This window comes from Protopterus annectens, chromosome 3.part0 (genome assembly GCF_019279795.1).
Source record: "Protopterus annectens isolate FY-2018-M chromosome 3.part0, PAN1.0, whole genome shotgun sequence".
Taxonomy (NCBI): domain Eukaryota; kingdom Metazoa; phylum Chordata; order Ceratodontiformes; family Protopteridae; genus Protopterus; species Protopterus annectens.
In genome coordinates, this window is record NC_056731.1 from 918,611,426 (window position 1) to 918,627,770 (window position 16,345).

The 16,345-nt window shown below is 37.4% G+C and overlaps 1 protein-coding gene across 2 annotated transcripts in view; it reads right to left on the reverse strand.

The window, feature by feature from the left end:
- The window catches only part of USP14 (ubiquitin specific peptidase 14), a 1,988,776-nt gene extending 1,981,537 nt beyond the window's left edge, over nt 1–7,239 (reverse strand). Inside the window, exon 1 of one of the 2 annotated variants that reach the window (XM_044065241.1) lies at nt 7,008–7,239. In XM_044065241.1, coding sequence (XP_043921176.1) covers nt 7,008–7,023 — 16 coding nt within the window. In that variant the 5' untranslated portion in view covers nt 7,024–7,239. The remainder of the gene's footprint in view (nt 1–7,007) is intronic. The other variant, XM_044065240.1, reaches the window with a different exon arrangement.
- Between the last annotated feature and the right edge of the window lie 9,106 nt (nt 7,240–16,345).

The window sequence follows — 16,345 nt, forward strand, 5'->3', positions numbered from 1 at the left end:
AGACCACAACCTCATTACCACAATCAACAGAACATGCTAGAGGGATAGGTTCATAACCCAGAGACTGCCCATGCTCTGGAACAGACTTCCCATACATGTCAAACAGAGCACCTCATTGGCCCCTCTTCAAGAGTAATCTTGATGCGTGGATGAGAAATACAAAGTTCACCCCGGGGATCACTCTAGTGGCTCTACTTGATAGAGGCACTGGGAACCAATGACAGGCGGCACAATGCCAGGGCACTTGGGCTAGGCTTATAAAGGCTCCAGGGCCATTAGCCTAGTACACACCTATAAAAAGTCATAATGGCTAAAAGAACAGTAAAATTATGCCAAAATTGATAGATATGGACCAATGTGATTTTGTGGAGGAAGGCAAACTTTTAACAAGATTACAATGAACAAAGATGATGTCGAGGCAAGCAGAAATTAAGAAAATACTGCTGTTACTAGTGGGTCTTGATGCACAGAAAGCATTCGGCAGAGTAAGCTGGGATTTTATGAGTAGGACAATGTAAGCATCTGCATTTCCTGATGCAATTAGGTCAATCAGAAGGATATACAAAGGACCAAAAGCAAAAATCAAAGTGGTAGGGCTCCTCTCTGATAAGTTGTATATCTGAGCAGAGGAACCAAAAAGGGGTGTCCTCTTTCCCCTTTATTTGTGTTATATTTAGAACCACTGACAAAGAAAATAACTTGACTCAGAAATTCAAGGATACGGTTGGTTTGGTGTTCAATTAAAGTTAGTTTTAATTGCAGATATTACTGTCTAACTGATAGCCATCAGCCAGAGGGCCTGCGTAAGCCTAGCCGACAAGGCTAGTTCTGTATAAGTGCATGTCAAATGATCATTTCTGAAACTGCATGTCACTGAATACTGTCATTTAGTACGTGATAGAACCAGAAAAGGGCATCTCAATGTTGTGGAATATTCTGAGAAAATTTAATTTTATATCCCGAAAAAAAAAAAAAAAACAGAACAAAAATAAAACAAAGGTTATAGTTTATAAACTATGCACCCAGACATGAATTGGTCCAGCAATACCCATATTTATAGGGACATGATAAAATTGAGTATTTAGGAGTATAGATGTAAAAGGATTTAGTTAGGAAGCATGGGAAAAGATTAAACAAAAAGACAATACAAAAACTGAGAAACTGACAGCTCTTACCTATGGAAGTGGATAACACGATATAAAGCAGTAAAAATGTTTTTAGTCTCTTTAGATTTATACACAGGTCAGCCATATTTTTTTATCAAACAGAAGAGAAATTGCAGACAGCAATTAAGAGTTGAAGGATTTTATTTGGGAGGGAAGAGAGCAAGACACAAGTGGGATAAGCTGAACCTCCCAACAGAACAAGGAAGCTTAGTATTACCTGACTTGAAGGGATATTTTAGAGCTACTCAGTTAAGGCTCTTATACATTACACAAAACAGAAAGCCACAATTTAAAGTGGAAAGGGATGATGATAATGATTATGAAGCAGGGGGCTAATTCAAAGTAAGGAAATAATGTGATTTTGGACACAGAGCCTTAAGGAGAATAACAATCATCATACAAACTACATTCATAAAGTATCAGAAAGTATACTAAAAACTAAGCCAACGCAGGAACGGATAAAGGAGATTCTGCTGATAGGAATGACTGCAACTATGGGTACTAGAAAAAACAAGAGTGGGCTGGAATTTGTTGGGAGGAAGCTGGCAAAGGAACCAAGGTACTGGAAACAAATAATTAGAGAAGGAAGGGTAACAGAATGGGAAGAGGTCAAGAAGATATCTGTACTGCAGGCTAGGTATTACCTTCCCTATCAGGGATTGACAGAGTACAGACAAAGAGAAAGATACAGAAATCCTAAATTAAAGACCTGTACTGTTTGAGTTTTAAACTGAATCCAGAACAGAAGCTGCTGTTAAAGAGGGGATAATTAGTAAAGCATACAAAATTTTGCACAACACCTACAGAAATCAATCAGTAGAGGTCAATAAAGATTGGGAAGAGAGATTAGATATGCAATACACAAAGAAACAATGGAAGGACATATGTATGGCTCCCACATATGCAACAAAGTCTAGAAGATATAGAATTTTTTCCCAGAAGTATTTGCATAGATTCATTTACAGCCCAAGCAAACTCCAGACAATCTTCCCTCAGGTAGATTGCAAAGGTTAGAGGTGTGACGGAGAAGAAAGAGGTAAATGGGAACATGTTTTGGGAGTGTGAGGAGTTGACAAACTTAAAAAATTACCTACATTGTAGTCTATCAGGAATACCGGGTGAGAAAAGGAGCATAACTAAGGAATTTTTTTTTTTTTTTTTTTTTTTTAGCTGGGATACAAGATCTGAACTTAGCGTTGACACCTATCCATTTTTTTCCAGTCTATCCAGAAATAAAACAGATTGTCCTGTAGTCCAGAAAACAGTGCAAATTCTGCTATTCTGTTTCAAAAAAGAAAGTTTCTCGGCATATTTACAATGAAGACATCAGGAACACAAAAAGGAGACATTCCTCCTTCACTGAACAAAAATGAGTGGAAAGTAGGCAGGGTTATGGGAGATGTAAGGGGTACGTCCTTGGTCCAGTTTTAGCAGCAGCGAAAGGTGGCAACTCTATCTGAACTACTTGGACACAGTAAGGCCTTGTTAAGTTTAATTCTGGCTGCTACCAAAAAAAGTAATTACTAGAAAATAGAAATCAAAATCTAAACCAACTACAAGTGAAATAGTGAATACTGTAAACAAAGAACAGGAAGTGGGATCTTTACAAAAAGAAGGTGTAAATTACATAGAGAAATGGAAATTGTGGGGAACTATTAATGCAGAAAAATGTTTTGGGCAAGGAATGAGGTTTAAGAGAAGGCAGGAAGTGAATAATTTATGTAATGTTGCTTAGATTGTACACAACATATAGTTATATATCCTACAATGTCTGTAATGTGCGTTTGTTAATATGGTTTGATTAATTTAATATAATTGCAAGTCTGCCTAAGTCACAAGTGAAAATTCAATAAAAGTATTTTATGCAGCCAAAATGCATGAAACAATATATTTAAATGTCCCCCCAACACCACTTTTCAAAGTCACTGTCTAACCTGTTTTCGTACCAAATGAATGGAGGATAGCAACAGTCATGTCCCTACCCAAGAGAAGGCCATCCACTGACTTGGACAATTACCATACCACGTCTGATCAGCCTCATATGCAAGTTCTGGAAAATACTTTTTATGGAGCTAATTAACAAGGACATTGGAAATCTCCAAACACCAGACCCATCACAGTTAGGTATTATCAAGGATAGGTTATGTCTTCTCAGCCTAGTGGATCTTTTCAAAAAAGTGTCACCAAAATGACAAGATGTGAAAACAGGATACACCGTCTACCTTGACCTGGCCAAGGCCTTTGATACCATACCTCACTTGAGCATTGTGGATATGTTTAACAAACTAGGAATAAACCACTACATCACGCGAAACTGGATCAGAGACAGGACAGGGCTTGCCACCTCAGCAAAAAGGTCTTTCACAAGTGTGGTCCCATAGGGCTCTGTCCTGGGGTCACTCCTATTTGACATCTACTTCTCAGAAATCAAAGCAAATACAAAGGCCTAAGGCTGACTAAATACATGGACTGCTGCAAGTTGAGTAGTCACTGAATCCCCAAAGGGTTCGGCTATCCTACAGAAGGGCTTGTCCCAAACAAGTAACTGTTTGGAGTCATGAACTAAAACTAAATGCAATAAAGTGCATTACTGTATCCTTTAAAAATTTGACTGCCCCTTTAAATTATCACACTGGTTATACATCCCTAAGAGTAGATGCAGTAATCAAGGATTTTGGCACAAACATTGAAAGTAACCTACCTTTTAACCAACACTTGTCCACTGCTGTGAGGAAGTCTGCTCTTATTAGGTCATCATAGATAATGCCCCATTTGGTGTGCACCTGTCAAGGCACAGAGGCTCCTTACAAAAAGAATAATGGACCTAAGGCACACAACATACACAGACCACCTCAAAGACCTGTTGCTGCACTGTCTCAGTCTCACACAGACTAAAGGGTGACCTATATCTGGCTTATAAGACATCCACAGATCCAGCATTAACAGACCTACTGCATAGCTACATCATATGGTATTAGAAATAAGAGGTTGAGGTATCTGCACCAGGTAAGCAACATAAGCAGAAGAGTCTGGAGGGACAGGTATATATCCCAGAGGATACCACTACTATAGGACAGTAATTTGGACCAGTGGAAGGGAAGTAGGAAATGTACCCCTAAGACTGACACCAATCTTAATGGACAAAGGCAGTGCTCAACTCATTTAAGCTTATTAAGCATCTTACTGTATCCTATTACATACCCATAGTTCCTTATGATGTCCACAACTTTTTTGGGTCTGGCTTCATTTACTAGGTGACTTAGCAGCTAATAACAGGCAAAACCCGCGGTGGTGGTGCTGCGGTAGCGCTGTCGCCTCACAATAAGACGCTGTCCGGTTCGATTCTCAGCTACAGCATCTTCTGCTGGAGACATGCGTGAATGGGCGTACCCTCGCTGAAGGTTGTGCGTCAGGGCTGGTAACTCGGCACGTAAAAAATCAACTACCAATCATTAGCGGACCGGAGTTCCGGTGTGGCGACCCCTAACCGGGAAAAGCCGAAAGAAACAAATTAGAAAGTGCAAGGATTTATTGACAAAATGACATTAAGACTGTTAATCTACAACATACTGCAGTAGAGAAATGAATCACTGTTCCTAACATTCACATTTTCATACACGTTCATATTTTCATTAGAGAACCCTACTAAGGGGTACAGACTTGGTGCGATATGCCATGGTGAGAGGCAGAAAAATCCATTGTCAACATACTTTAATATCACACTACACCTTATACATTACTTATTTTTTAGTAATTATGAAAATAAATAATATTCCCATGTGTCTTAATACTTAAATAAATGACTTACAAACTACTGACTGACATCAGATTAAACCTTAGATGTCGATGAAAATGGTCTTTCAAATGTACACTGCAAGTTGCACATATTAAGAAATATTCAGTGTTATTTATTCAGCTAATCATACAATTAAGCATACTCTTCCAGGTTTCTGTAAATATCTCCACGAACATGCATTCATAAAGAAATTTCTTGTGTGCAAGCTTATTTCTGGTTAACAAAAACATGTTAACAATACATGTCTAGGTTATACAGTTTCCAAGATATGATAAATTGTTTGTGAAAGTTTAACAAAAACTATATTTTTGGATTTGTGTGCATTACATGATAGTATTTATGGAAAAACTATGAATGTGCTGACTATTATCACTGCAAAGAATACTTCTTACTAATAAACTTACATTTGTAGTTTTAATAGTTTTTTATTCAGAAAATATTTACTACTGTTACTCATCCTTTTTTAGCTTATTTCTCATAAAATGCTCTAGAATCCAGCATGTGTTTAGGCTGCTAAAGGTGTGACATACCTTATAGTAGGAACCCTTAACACAATGAATGAAAGAGAGACCCAAATAAAATAATCCACAAAAAAAATTGAATGTAGCTATAGCAAGGAGAGTTAAACAGCTATAGGATAACACAGCTGGGTGACAACTAAGAAGCATGATTAAGTTTAAATGTCCCATCAAGGGCGATTATTAATTACTCACTTATGAGCCTGTAACGAATCTGCACCTATGCACTCCCCAAGAACATTTTATCCACGGACTTGCAATTGCTGGTCCTGGAGGGATGTACTACTTAAATTCATACTTAAACACAAAGAAATGAGAAAATTCAGAAAAACGCACACGGACATACAAGTATTTCAGTTGCAAAACCCACGTATGTCTGACAGCACTAGACAGTGCTGTCATCATACCAGCGCTTACTTTCAGACAACACAATTTTCAAGTCATGCCGTTTAAATGCCATAACTCCAAAACACTAATCATGTATCCATAAATGAAAAATTACATAAATCCCCCCTTTTTAACATTAACACGTTATTTAAGCCTACTACATGAGTAACATCAGCAACAGAAATTAAACTACTCCCCAAATACTCTGTGCACTCTCAAAAAAATAACCGATTACTGAAAGGCAGAGCCGACTCGTTTTTGTAATAAATCAAAAGGGTATGCATAAAACCTGCGCCTATACATATGTACTTCGTCAGAAAATGTAGCAACTTAATAATATCAATGCAACAATTAGCAACCAACATGCAAAGCACCATGTAAGAAAGAAAGGTTGTTAGGGAATTCATCTAGGCTGTATTCCAGACATTATGACAGAGAATATTCAGTTCCCCAGAATCGCTTATGAAAAATAAACACACGAACAATGCCTGCAATCTATTCAGGCCTTCAGAAAACATTACATGCGGCACACACACGACACCAGCGGAATGACACTGCTGTATTCATTTCACCATACGAAACTTCACCACCATAAGGGTCAATCATAAAAAGTGTTAGAACTGAGACGGGCAACACAATCACTGCACTCAAAGCCCTCACCTTTTACCTCAAGTTTAACAAACAAGGACCAGAGTGGGGGGGGGGGGGGGGGGGGGGGGGTTAAACAATTTTGGACCTATTCAAGCAAAAGAACGAGCTAGTAAAACAACTATGAAAATACAAGCTACATTGAGATCATTTGCCAAATCTCTACTCCTGAAAAAAAGAGCATTTTTGTAGGGTCATGAGGAAAATACCAGAGCAAGTCAAGGCAGCACATTTGAAAATATGTTATAATCAGGAAAATGAGTCCGACCACTGCAATGACAGCTGCCAATACCATGCCTTGGGGGCACCTCCCATCTGCTGTAGGTTGTCTGCCGTGTATACCACAGGTGCTGTCAATGTTCGCCGACGGAGGCTACATCAACTTGGAGGCCTTATCTCTCTACAAGATACATCAGAATTAAATAATCAGGTGTATATGTGAGGACCAAAACACCAAGGGCTACTTCCCAAGTAGAAACAGTAAGCACTTACCTAGAAAAACTGGCATAGTCCTTGCTTGGCAACCCCAGTCTGGTACAGACAACTTAAGACTTAACTTTAAACCTCACTGATGAAACAAGTCAAGTTTAGCTCTTCACTATCTACCGTGTCCAAACTCTTAGGCTTCCTTCATTCAAACGGGCCTCTCAAGATGACGATGCAACATACTTGTCGCTCTGGCAATACGTTCTAACAGCACTAGAGTGGCCTCGTTATCCAGCTGCCAAAAACGTGGGGTCGTGTTATCTGACCTAATAAAAGGAGGGGCGTAAAACTGTGTTTTGTCTTATTTTTGAAAGATCTAGTGGTGGTTTGGTGGGGAAAAAAAACTACCAACGAGTATTTTTTAAAAGTGAAACTTGTTTGCTTATCAACTGTAAGAGGTTAAGAACAGGCTCGCTATCACTGACTATTCTAAAACTGAATTCGCTCAGAGATGGGCATTGTGCTATGGAGTCTGGAGATACTGCTGTCATTAGTTCTTTAATTTTCCTCACAAACTTAAGAAGTGCACACAAGGCTTATATAACTTGTTTAGAGCAAGTGTAATGTGTAGGGAACAACAAGTTGGAATGCATGACTGTTATTTGTTTCTCTTTCTTCCTAATTGAAGTCAGATGTGTATACAGTTGGTTATCAAATACGTATAGGGGAAATAAGACATTTTGCATATGTACAGCTGACAGCAGTAGGTTAACGTGTGTTGCAGTGCTCTGTTTGTTCTTTCACTTTCATCCCAGTGTAATTTCAGAGAGGTACACAGAAGGTAGCCATAATTTCTTCCATTTTGCGTTACTGTCAAACATCAGCATTGCACACAATTAAGTGGTAGTCTGGGTAAGATGTTAGGGCTGGTGAGGCATGCTGTGTAGAGATTTATGACAGCAGCAATTTGAAATATATGACTGTTCATTTGTGTTTTCACTATCACCCCAATTTAATACAATACAGGTAGAGTGAAAATCACTATTGGGGGGGGCGCAAACAGTCTAGATATGATTTACCTGTTCTTAAAATAATTTTATTCTCAACTTTATGGATACCTACTTCTCAGTTTTGTGGAAACTACTGTGTCATGAACCTCTGACATTAAGCCTTGGACATAACCTGTTTCTTCTTTGAAAGGAAAAAAATCATTTTCTTTCTTTTTTTTCCCAACAAACATCTTTATTAAATTTTCACACATGACATAGGCAGTCTTACATTTATAGAACTGAAAAACAATATGATGCTACATTAATTGCAAATAGTATACATCACAGACTCCATTGAAACAACTGTAGTTGCAAACATTATACATCACTTCTAATCTATCCAGTCTTTGTCAATTAAGCATTATATGGCTTATTCAAATCCTGCCTCTTAAACTTCATTCCTGCTCTACATATGTTGTTCCCACAATTCCTATTTTTTCTATGTAGTTTGCTCCCTCCCTTTTCTAAAGATCGCAATTCCAGTTGTTTTATCTCTGTTACTATATTCACTACTTCTAGTAAAGTTTGTATAGACTTAGATGTCCATTTTCTAGTAATTGCTTTTTTGGCAGCCACCATAATTAGACTCAGCAAGGCTTTAGTATGTCTAGGCAATTCCGATTCTGTATCATAACTCAAAAAATCATCTCCCAAGTCAATCCAGTCTGCTCATCCAGCATCTCTGACAAAGTAGTCTACAGGGAATCCCTAAAGTCTGCCAGCTCATTACACTCCCAAAAATATGTTCCCAGCCCCCTTTTTCTTGCCAGTCACACCTCCAACACTTGCTATCCACCTGAGGAAAATTCTTTGGAGTGTACTTGGGGTCTAAAAATACCTATGTAAACACTTTCCAGACAATGATCCTAAATCTTCTAGACTTTGCATATTTGAGAAATGTACATATATCCTCCCATTGTATCTTTGTGAGTTGCTTATCCAATCTGTCTTCCCAATCCTTTCTAAGCTCTTCTGATTGATTCTTATACTTATGCAGTATTTTATATGTTTTACTAATTATTGCTTTTTTTAACAGCAGCTTATGGTTTAGATTTTGTTAAAAACTCTGCCAGTGCTGGTCTTTAATTCAGGACCCCCCTATTTCTATCTATTTGCCTGTACTCTGATATCAAACCTTGATAGGGAAGACAATCTCTAACCTGCAGTCCAAATAAATTCTTGGCCTCTTTCTATTCTATTAGCTTTACCTTTCTAGTTATTTGCTCCCAATACCTTGGTTCCTTTGCCAGTTTTCTCCAATAAATTCCAGCCCCCTCTTGCCTATTATCTGTATCCCTGGGTACAGTCATCCCTATCGGCAAAATCTCTTTTCTCCATTCCCGTGCTGGTGTGGTTCTTAGAATACTCCTTGCTATTTTATGAATATAATACTCTATGGTTTTTGTTGTTCTCCTTAAGAGGCTGCATCCAAAATCCCAATCTCCTTATTTCTTGAGCTTCCTCCCTGTATCATCATCATTCCCTTCCACTTTGAATTATAGTTTTCAGCTTGTGCTATGTACAAGAGCCTTAACTGTGTTGCTCTAAAATTCTAAAATACACCCTCAAATTGGGTAATCCTAGTCTGCCTTTGTCCTATTGGAAGAATCATCTAATCCCACTTGACCCTTGCTGTCTTCCCTTCCCAGGTAAAATCCTTCAACTCAGTTTTTAATTACTATCCACAGCTTCTCCTCGGGTTGGTAAAAAATATGCCTGACCTGTGTATAAGACTAAAGGGACTAAAAACATTTTAATGTCTTGTATCTTAGTATCCCTGTCCGTATAACAAAGCTTCCAGTTCACAATTTTTGTATTATCTTCTGTTTAGTCTCTTCTCACATATCCTTAGCTGCCAGAACAGAGTAATTTCTAATCCATACTCCTAAATACTTCATTTTATCATGTCCCAATAAATATGGATATTGTTAGACTAATTCGTGTGTGGGTACATAAATTACCACTATTGCCTTTGTTTTAGCTTCATTAATTTTGTATCCTGAGAAGATTTTAAACTGTCTTAAAATGTTCCACAACACTGTAATGTCCCTTTCTGGTTTTGTCCTGTATAAAATAATATAATTTACAAATAGAGCCAGCTTTTCCTGACCACCATACCAATTATATCCTTGAATTTCTGAATCCCTTATTTTCTTTGCCAGTGGTTCTAAATATAATGCAAACAACAAAGGGGAAAGCAGACAACCCTGTCTGGTTCCTCTACTCAAGCAGAAATTGTAGGAGAGGACCCCACCCACCTTCATTTTCACCTCGGATCCCTCATATATTCTTCTAATCAACCTTATAATTGTATCAGGGAAAGCAAATGATTCCATTGCCCTGCTCATGAAGTCCCAGTCTACTCTGTCAAATACTTTCTCTGCATCAAGATCCACCAATAAAAGGAGTATTTTCTTACATTCTGTTTCCCTCTGGATCATCAATGTTCTGTTAATATTGTCAAATGTTTGCCTCCCCTCCACAAAACCACACTGATGCATATCTATCAATTTTGGTATCACTTTTGCCATTCTTTTAGCCATTGTAGACACAAACACTTTTTATAATCATGGTTTAGTATTGAAATGGGCCTGTATGAAGCTGGATCCGATGGATCTTTACCCTCTTTAGGTATTACCGTTCCCACCGCCTTCTTCCAGGATGCTGATACTTCTCTTCCTCTTAAAATATGGTTAAACAAAGCCTTCCAGATCTTTATCAGTTTTTTCCCTCCTAACTTACAAACTTCCACAGGGATACCATCTATTCCTGGGGACTTTCCTGTAGATTCATTATACATAGCCATTTTTATCTCATCCCTTCCTATCTTGTTAGTAATTGAGCCTCATCTACCTCTAACCTGGGCATATTTAATTCTTCCATAAACATTTCCATTTGTACCTTTTCTTGATTTCCATATTTCTGTGCTTTATACAAACTTTCATAAAATTTCCTAAATATTTCTAATACTTCTGCAGGGTCACTTATCTTCCTTGCTATAGGCTCCCTAAGCTTGGTGACAGCCCTTTCTACTTTCTGTTGCCTGAGTTGTTGTGCTAAAAGTTTTTGTGCTCTAGAATTATTATCAAGAAACAGTTGCATAACAGCAATCTTTCTAAACTCATGCATATTGTCGAAGTAATCCCTCATTTTCTGTTTATCATTCTGCAGTTGCTCCTTTTCCTGTTCTGAGAGATTCCCCCTATTTTGCAATATTTTAAAATTTGTCAATCCCTCTAAGTAATTCTTGATGCTGTTTAACCATATCTCCCTAGTTTAAACTCCACTTTAATTGTATCCTACTACCTAGCTATGTTTTCAGAAGAAAATTCTATCTTCTCTAATAGCTCCTGAATTAATTCCAAAACCCATTCCTTGCATTCCTCTCTTTTCAACTGATAGGTGGGAAAGCGGCTGTGTCTCATATTTATTTCATTACCTTGCATTTTTATTGTAGTTATTACTGGCGCATGACCTTAAATAGTTATTGGGTGCATTTCAAGACCTTCAGTTAAGTGCATATGTTCCTGTGAGATATAAAATCCATTTAGCCTAGTCCAGTTTTTGTATCTCTGTGAGTAATATGTAAATTCACTCCAAACTCCTAGTACTGAATTCACATCTTCCATGCCAAACACTTTCATAAATTTCTTCAAAACTCTACCCGCTTTTGTTATATTTTCCCTTCTTAGACCCCCCCCCTCCCAGACACATCTTCACTGTTGCAAAACAAATCCCAGTCTCCACCTACAAGTAATATTCCTTGTTGAAAGCTGATTATTTCTCCCAGAATTTTCTTAATCTCCATTATAGAAGTTTTGGGGGGAGATGTTAATGCATTTCAGTGTCATTCTCCTCCCTAGCCAGTAGCCACTTAGTACTATGTGTCTTCCATTATTATTTTTTTTCCTCTTCTTTCACTATTGCAACTCTTCTTGCAAATAATATAAGTACTCCTCTTTTCCTTTGTCCGAGATATTCCATTGGATAACCATCCTGAAAACTTTACTTTATCATATTCACATGTTCAGTTCTTTCCAGGTGTGTCTCCTGTAGCATAGTTATTTGCACTCTACATTTTTAATATAATTCATCACTCTTTCTTTTTTATGTTTGTCTGTGAGACCATTCAGATTGAAAGACATTACAGAAAGCATCATTTTCGTACATGGTTATTATTTCCACCCTTTATGTATAACTGCTTTTTTGTTAAATGTGTAGTTCCAACTTTTATGTTATGTACTATTCGGCAGGTTGATCTTTTATACAGTTGTTTCTTGTCATATCCACTTGTGCCTATGCCACATCTTACATAACATTTTTTTGAAACCCCTCAAACAGAAAAAACTACCCATCAAAACACCCTTCTAAAACCTATTAACAATAACACACAAAACTATGTACATCTTCAAATATTGAAGTTTTTGCTTCCTAATAAGAACATAAGTTCTAAGTTGATATCTACACAGACAGGCTAAAGTTAACCAAAAAGAAAGGTTAGCCATGCTAGGATGCATGTTACAGCCTGTGCTACTAGTAAGTGCTGTTTGATTTTGTATGTCTTTATAGCTTTCCCAGTTGAGAAAACACTTGAATTCTTTCAGTAAACACTTTCTCCAAGCCATTTCTCTTTATCAAATTGTCTTCTAGTGACATGCAAACCAGACACAAAACTGCTAAGGGTACCTTGTTTATCAGAAAAAAAGCTTTACAATATTCAATATTCATTTTCATTTACATGCTTTGTAATAAACTTGTTACTGGGTAACATCTAGGGGTTTAACCCAGTCACAAGCATGGGAAAATGTACACTGAGTTTTCTTTTGTCACACCCTCTTAACCAGACCCTCCCCATCTTCTCCCTCCTTTTTCCTTTTTTGTTTTCATTGCAGTGCCTATATTTCTTAAAACTGAACAAAGAAAACAGAGAAAAGGGTGAAAACAAAAAAAATATCTGTTTTTATTAATATCCCCATGCATTTTTAACTGAGAAAACTTTACTTCAGGTCTAATTGATTTTGCATTATCTTTAAAGCTGTCACACCTGGGAAAACCCCTGACCGTTTTCAGAGAACATTATGTCCTAGCCAATTTCTCTGTTCTTTTTTTTTTTAGTTTCCCTCAGCCAATCCCCTTCCACAGAGATTGTCTCCAGTTTCTCTTTATCAGATCCATGGAGATATGAAGACCAGCTGTAGAAATGCTACTTAGTATACTTACATACAACTGCTAGAAAAAAGCCTCATATGAAATTATTCAGTATTCTTTTTCATTTACTTGCTCTTTCTCCTAAAGCAAAGGTCCTTAATCGGTCGTTTCCCCATGCAAGAATGAAAAAAAAAAAAAAAACACATTAATTTGAACTTTGCCATGCCTTTTTAACCAGCTCCCTTTTTTTGACCTTTGCATTGCCTATATTTCTCAAAACTGTACAAGAAGAAAAAGAGAAGATGAGAGAAAAAAAAACAACACCTGTTAAAATCAGTTTCTTTCCTTAGTCGTTATTTATTTATTTTTGTTTTATGTATTTATTTTTGTTCAGGCCTTCATTAGACCAAAGGTTGTAGACAAAACTATAAAATTCATCTTGGAGCATTTAGAACCCCATAGCTTCTGAGGGCTTATTGGCACCTAGACCCCCAGCATAATTAAATTATTTTCTCCACGGTTATTACAGTACAGTCTTGTGCAGTTGGGATGCATTGCAAGGATGTATGAAAAAATGACAAGTAAAGTATGAGAAGACAAAACAGAATACTCTGGATAGTATGAGAAGGCAAGGATGGGAGGAAAACCAGAGAAAACTGTATTGTATGCCAGTGTTGTGGTAGGCAACAGGGTAGGGATTGCCTTAAAACATTTTGCCTAGGGATCCATATCATCAAAGGCTGTCCATGCACTTACTGTGTATAGCATTTAAAAACTGGTGCTTCTGGGTGCAGCTTGATAAAAGGGATGTGGGTACCCTGAGGCAAGGGATGTGTTATCATTATACAGGGGGCATGGCTTAATATCAGAAAATGGAGGGATGCAAAGATGGCAACACCAGCAACAAAGAATAAATATATACATACATATATACACATACGCGCACATACACACACACAATTTATACCCCAAGCAGACTCCAAAGATAAGTCGGAACATATGTTCTGGGAGTGTAATGAGTTGGCAGAGTTTAAAGTTCCCTACACAGTACTCTGTTGGAAATACTAGGCAAGCAAATTAGTGTAACTAAGAAAACATTTTTTTGAGCTAGGGTACATGATCTGAATTGCACAGACATAACAAGGCCTTGTTAAGTTTATTACTAGAAAATCAAAATCTAAACCAAGTATACTTGAAGTAGGGAATATTGTAACTGAAATAAAAGAAGAGGCAGTAGGATCTTTAAAAAAGGGACGGAGTAAATTACATGGAAAATGCATGTGAACAATTAATGCAGAAAAATGTGTAGAAGTAGGAATGCGGTTTAAAAGAAGGCAGGAATTAATGTATGTAATGTTACTTAGATTATAGGATATTTAACAATATATGTGATGTGTAATGATTGTAAATATGAACTTATTAATATGGTTTGATTACTTTTATATAAATGTAAGTTTGCCTTTGTCACAAGTGATAATTCAATACAGGTGTTTAAAAAACATTGAATAAATGTCAAAATCTTTTATTGTGGAACAGAGAGAAATATGATTTGTTAATATTCATATGAGGAGCGTTCCTCATAATGAGAGTTATACTTGAAAGGTATGGCTGTAACAGGTGAAAATATTTGGGGGTAACTGCGTAAAATATGAAATGTCTCATTTTTCCAACTGTTTTGCTACCCTTTTTAATGGGCGCTGTGATAGTCACAGGATGAGGTGTACACCTCAGGAAATCCAAACAGAAAAGTGGTAGTGCTTGCAATTTTTGTGTGTTTGTGTCTAAAAGAATGAAATGCATATTTGTTTTGTAGTCAAGTGCAGTATGCAGTCACTGCAAATAAACATTTCCATTCAAGATGTGTGTAGTATCTTAGAGGTTCATTAAGCACTAGACTAGCTGCCCTTGCGGACCATTTTAAGCCTAGCCATTTTCCTTTTGGTACCTAAATTAACCTCTCCAATTTGATGTTTGATTTCCTGACCTATCCCATGGTAGATAATTGTATGTTACCTCTAATGAGAATAACTGGGATCACAGCATAGATACTTTGAGTGGATCTTTGAGTGAGATAAAGCATGTAGAAGCTACCTCTGTCCAATAGTAGTACAAGCGCAGGCATGGGGTAAACTTTCTAATTCCCGTCTATAGATCCAAGTTCTGCATGAGTATGGATAGGGATGAGCTTTGTTTTAAATAGCTGGGGTATCTGCTCTGTGAGATATACCTCCAAATCTGTATGTTGATGTTTCAGCATTGGTGGCACTAACAGCAGAAAGTAAATGGAAAAATAAAGTAAGGGATTGCAGTTGGAGTGGTTCTGAGAGTTTGGCCGTAAACATTAAGACTCTAATATGTACTTAAAAGCCTAGATATTGAAAGTCAAACCCTGAGATTTCCAACTTATGACAAATGGGTTACTAACGATTTGAAAATTTTGACATGTACAACAATGTGAGGAGAAGAAAATGAAAGAAAATGGCAGCAGTACACCTGATTTCACAAAAGCTCCAACTGTAGGAGCAGTTAGTTGTTTCAAGCTAGAAAATAGAAATTAACATATTCACAAACCACAAACACACTTGTAGCTGAATGAAAGGGCTGCAGCAAATTGTTTATTAAACAAGCCATAATTAGTTTGTCAGTTCAAATCCAGTTAATGCCAAACAAGACTTTAAATGTCAGCAGATGTGCATAAAGGGCAAGCCTTGTAAGGAAACCAGGCAGGCTAATGAAGCAATCATTTTATTAAACTGAAAGAGCAGTCCCATGAAATCACAAAGTACAAATTATCCAGTGTAAACTGCAGAAACTACAAACAGTAGATTCTATGCCATGTCTCACCCAGACTGACTGGTAAACCACAAAATGTATAATGGTCCTCTTCTCTGGCATGGTCCAAAGCAGCTAGGGGAGGCTACAGCCTGCATGATTAAAGGGGACCAACCTATCTAAGCCTATATCCCCTTTTGCCAAGCCTTCCTACAAATTTAGACTTCCAAGGCTATCTTTCTTATGCACAGTCGAATATATAAGATACTATAGCTTGTTCTCCCTATCCATTATTCAGGAAAGTGAAAAAAAGCTAAAAAGGAAAGGGAGGGAGTTCCTTTCTAAACCCTATGCAGACACTGTTACGGGCCAGCTTCTCTGCTGTATGCTCCTTGTTTTTACAGTCAAGGGCAGTGAGTAGGTTTCTTTTGTCCT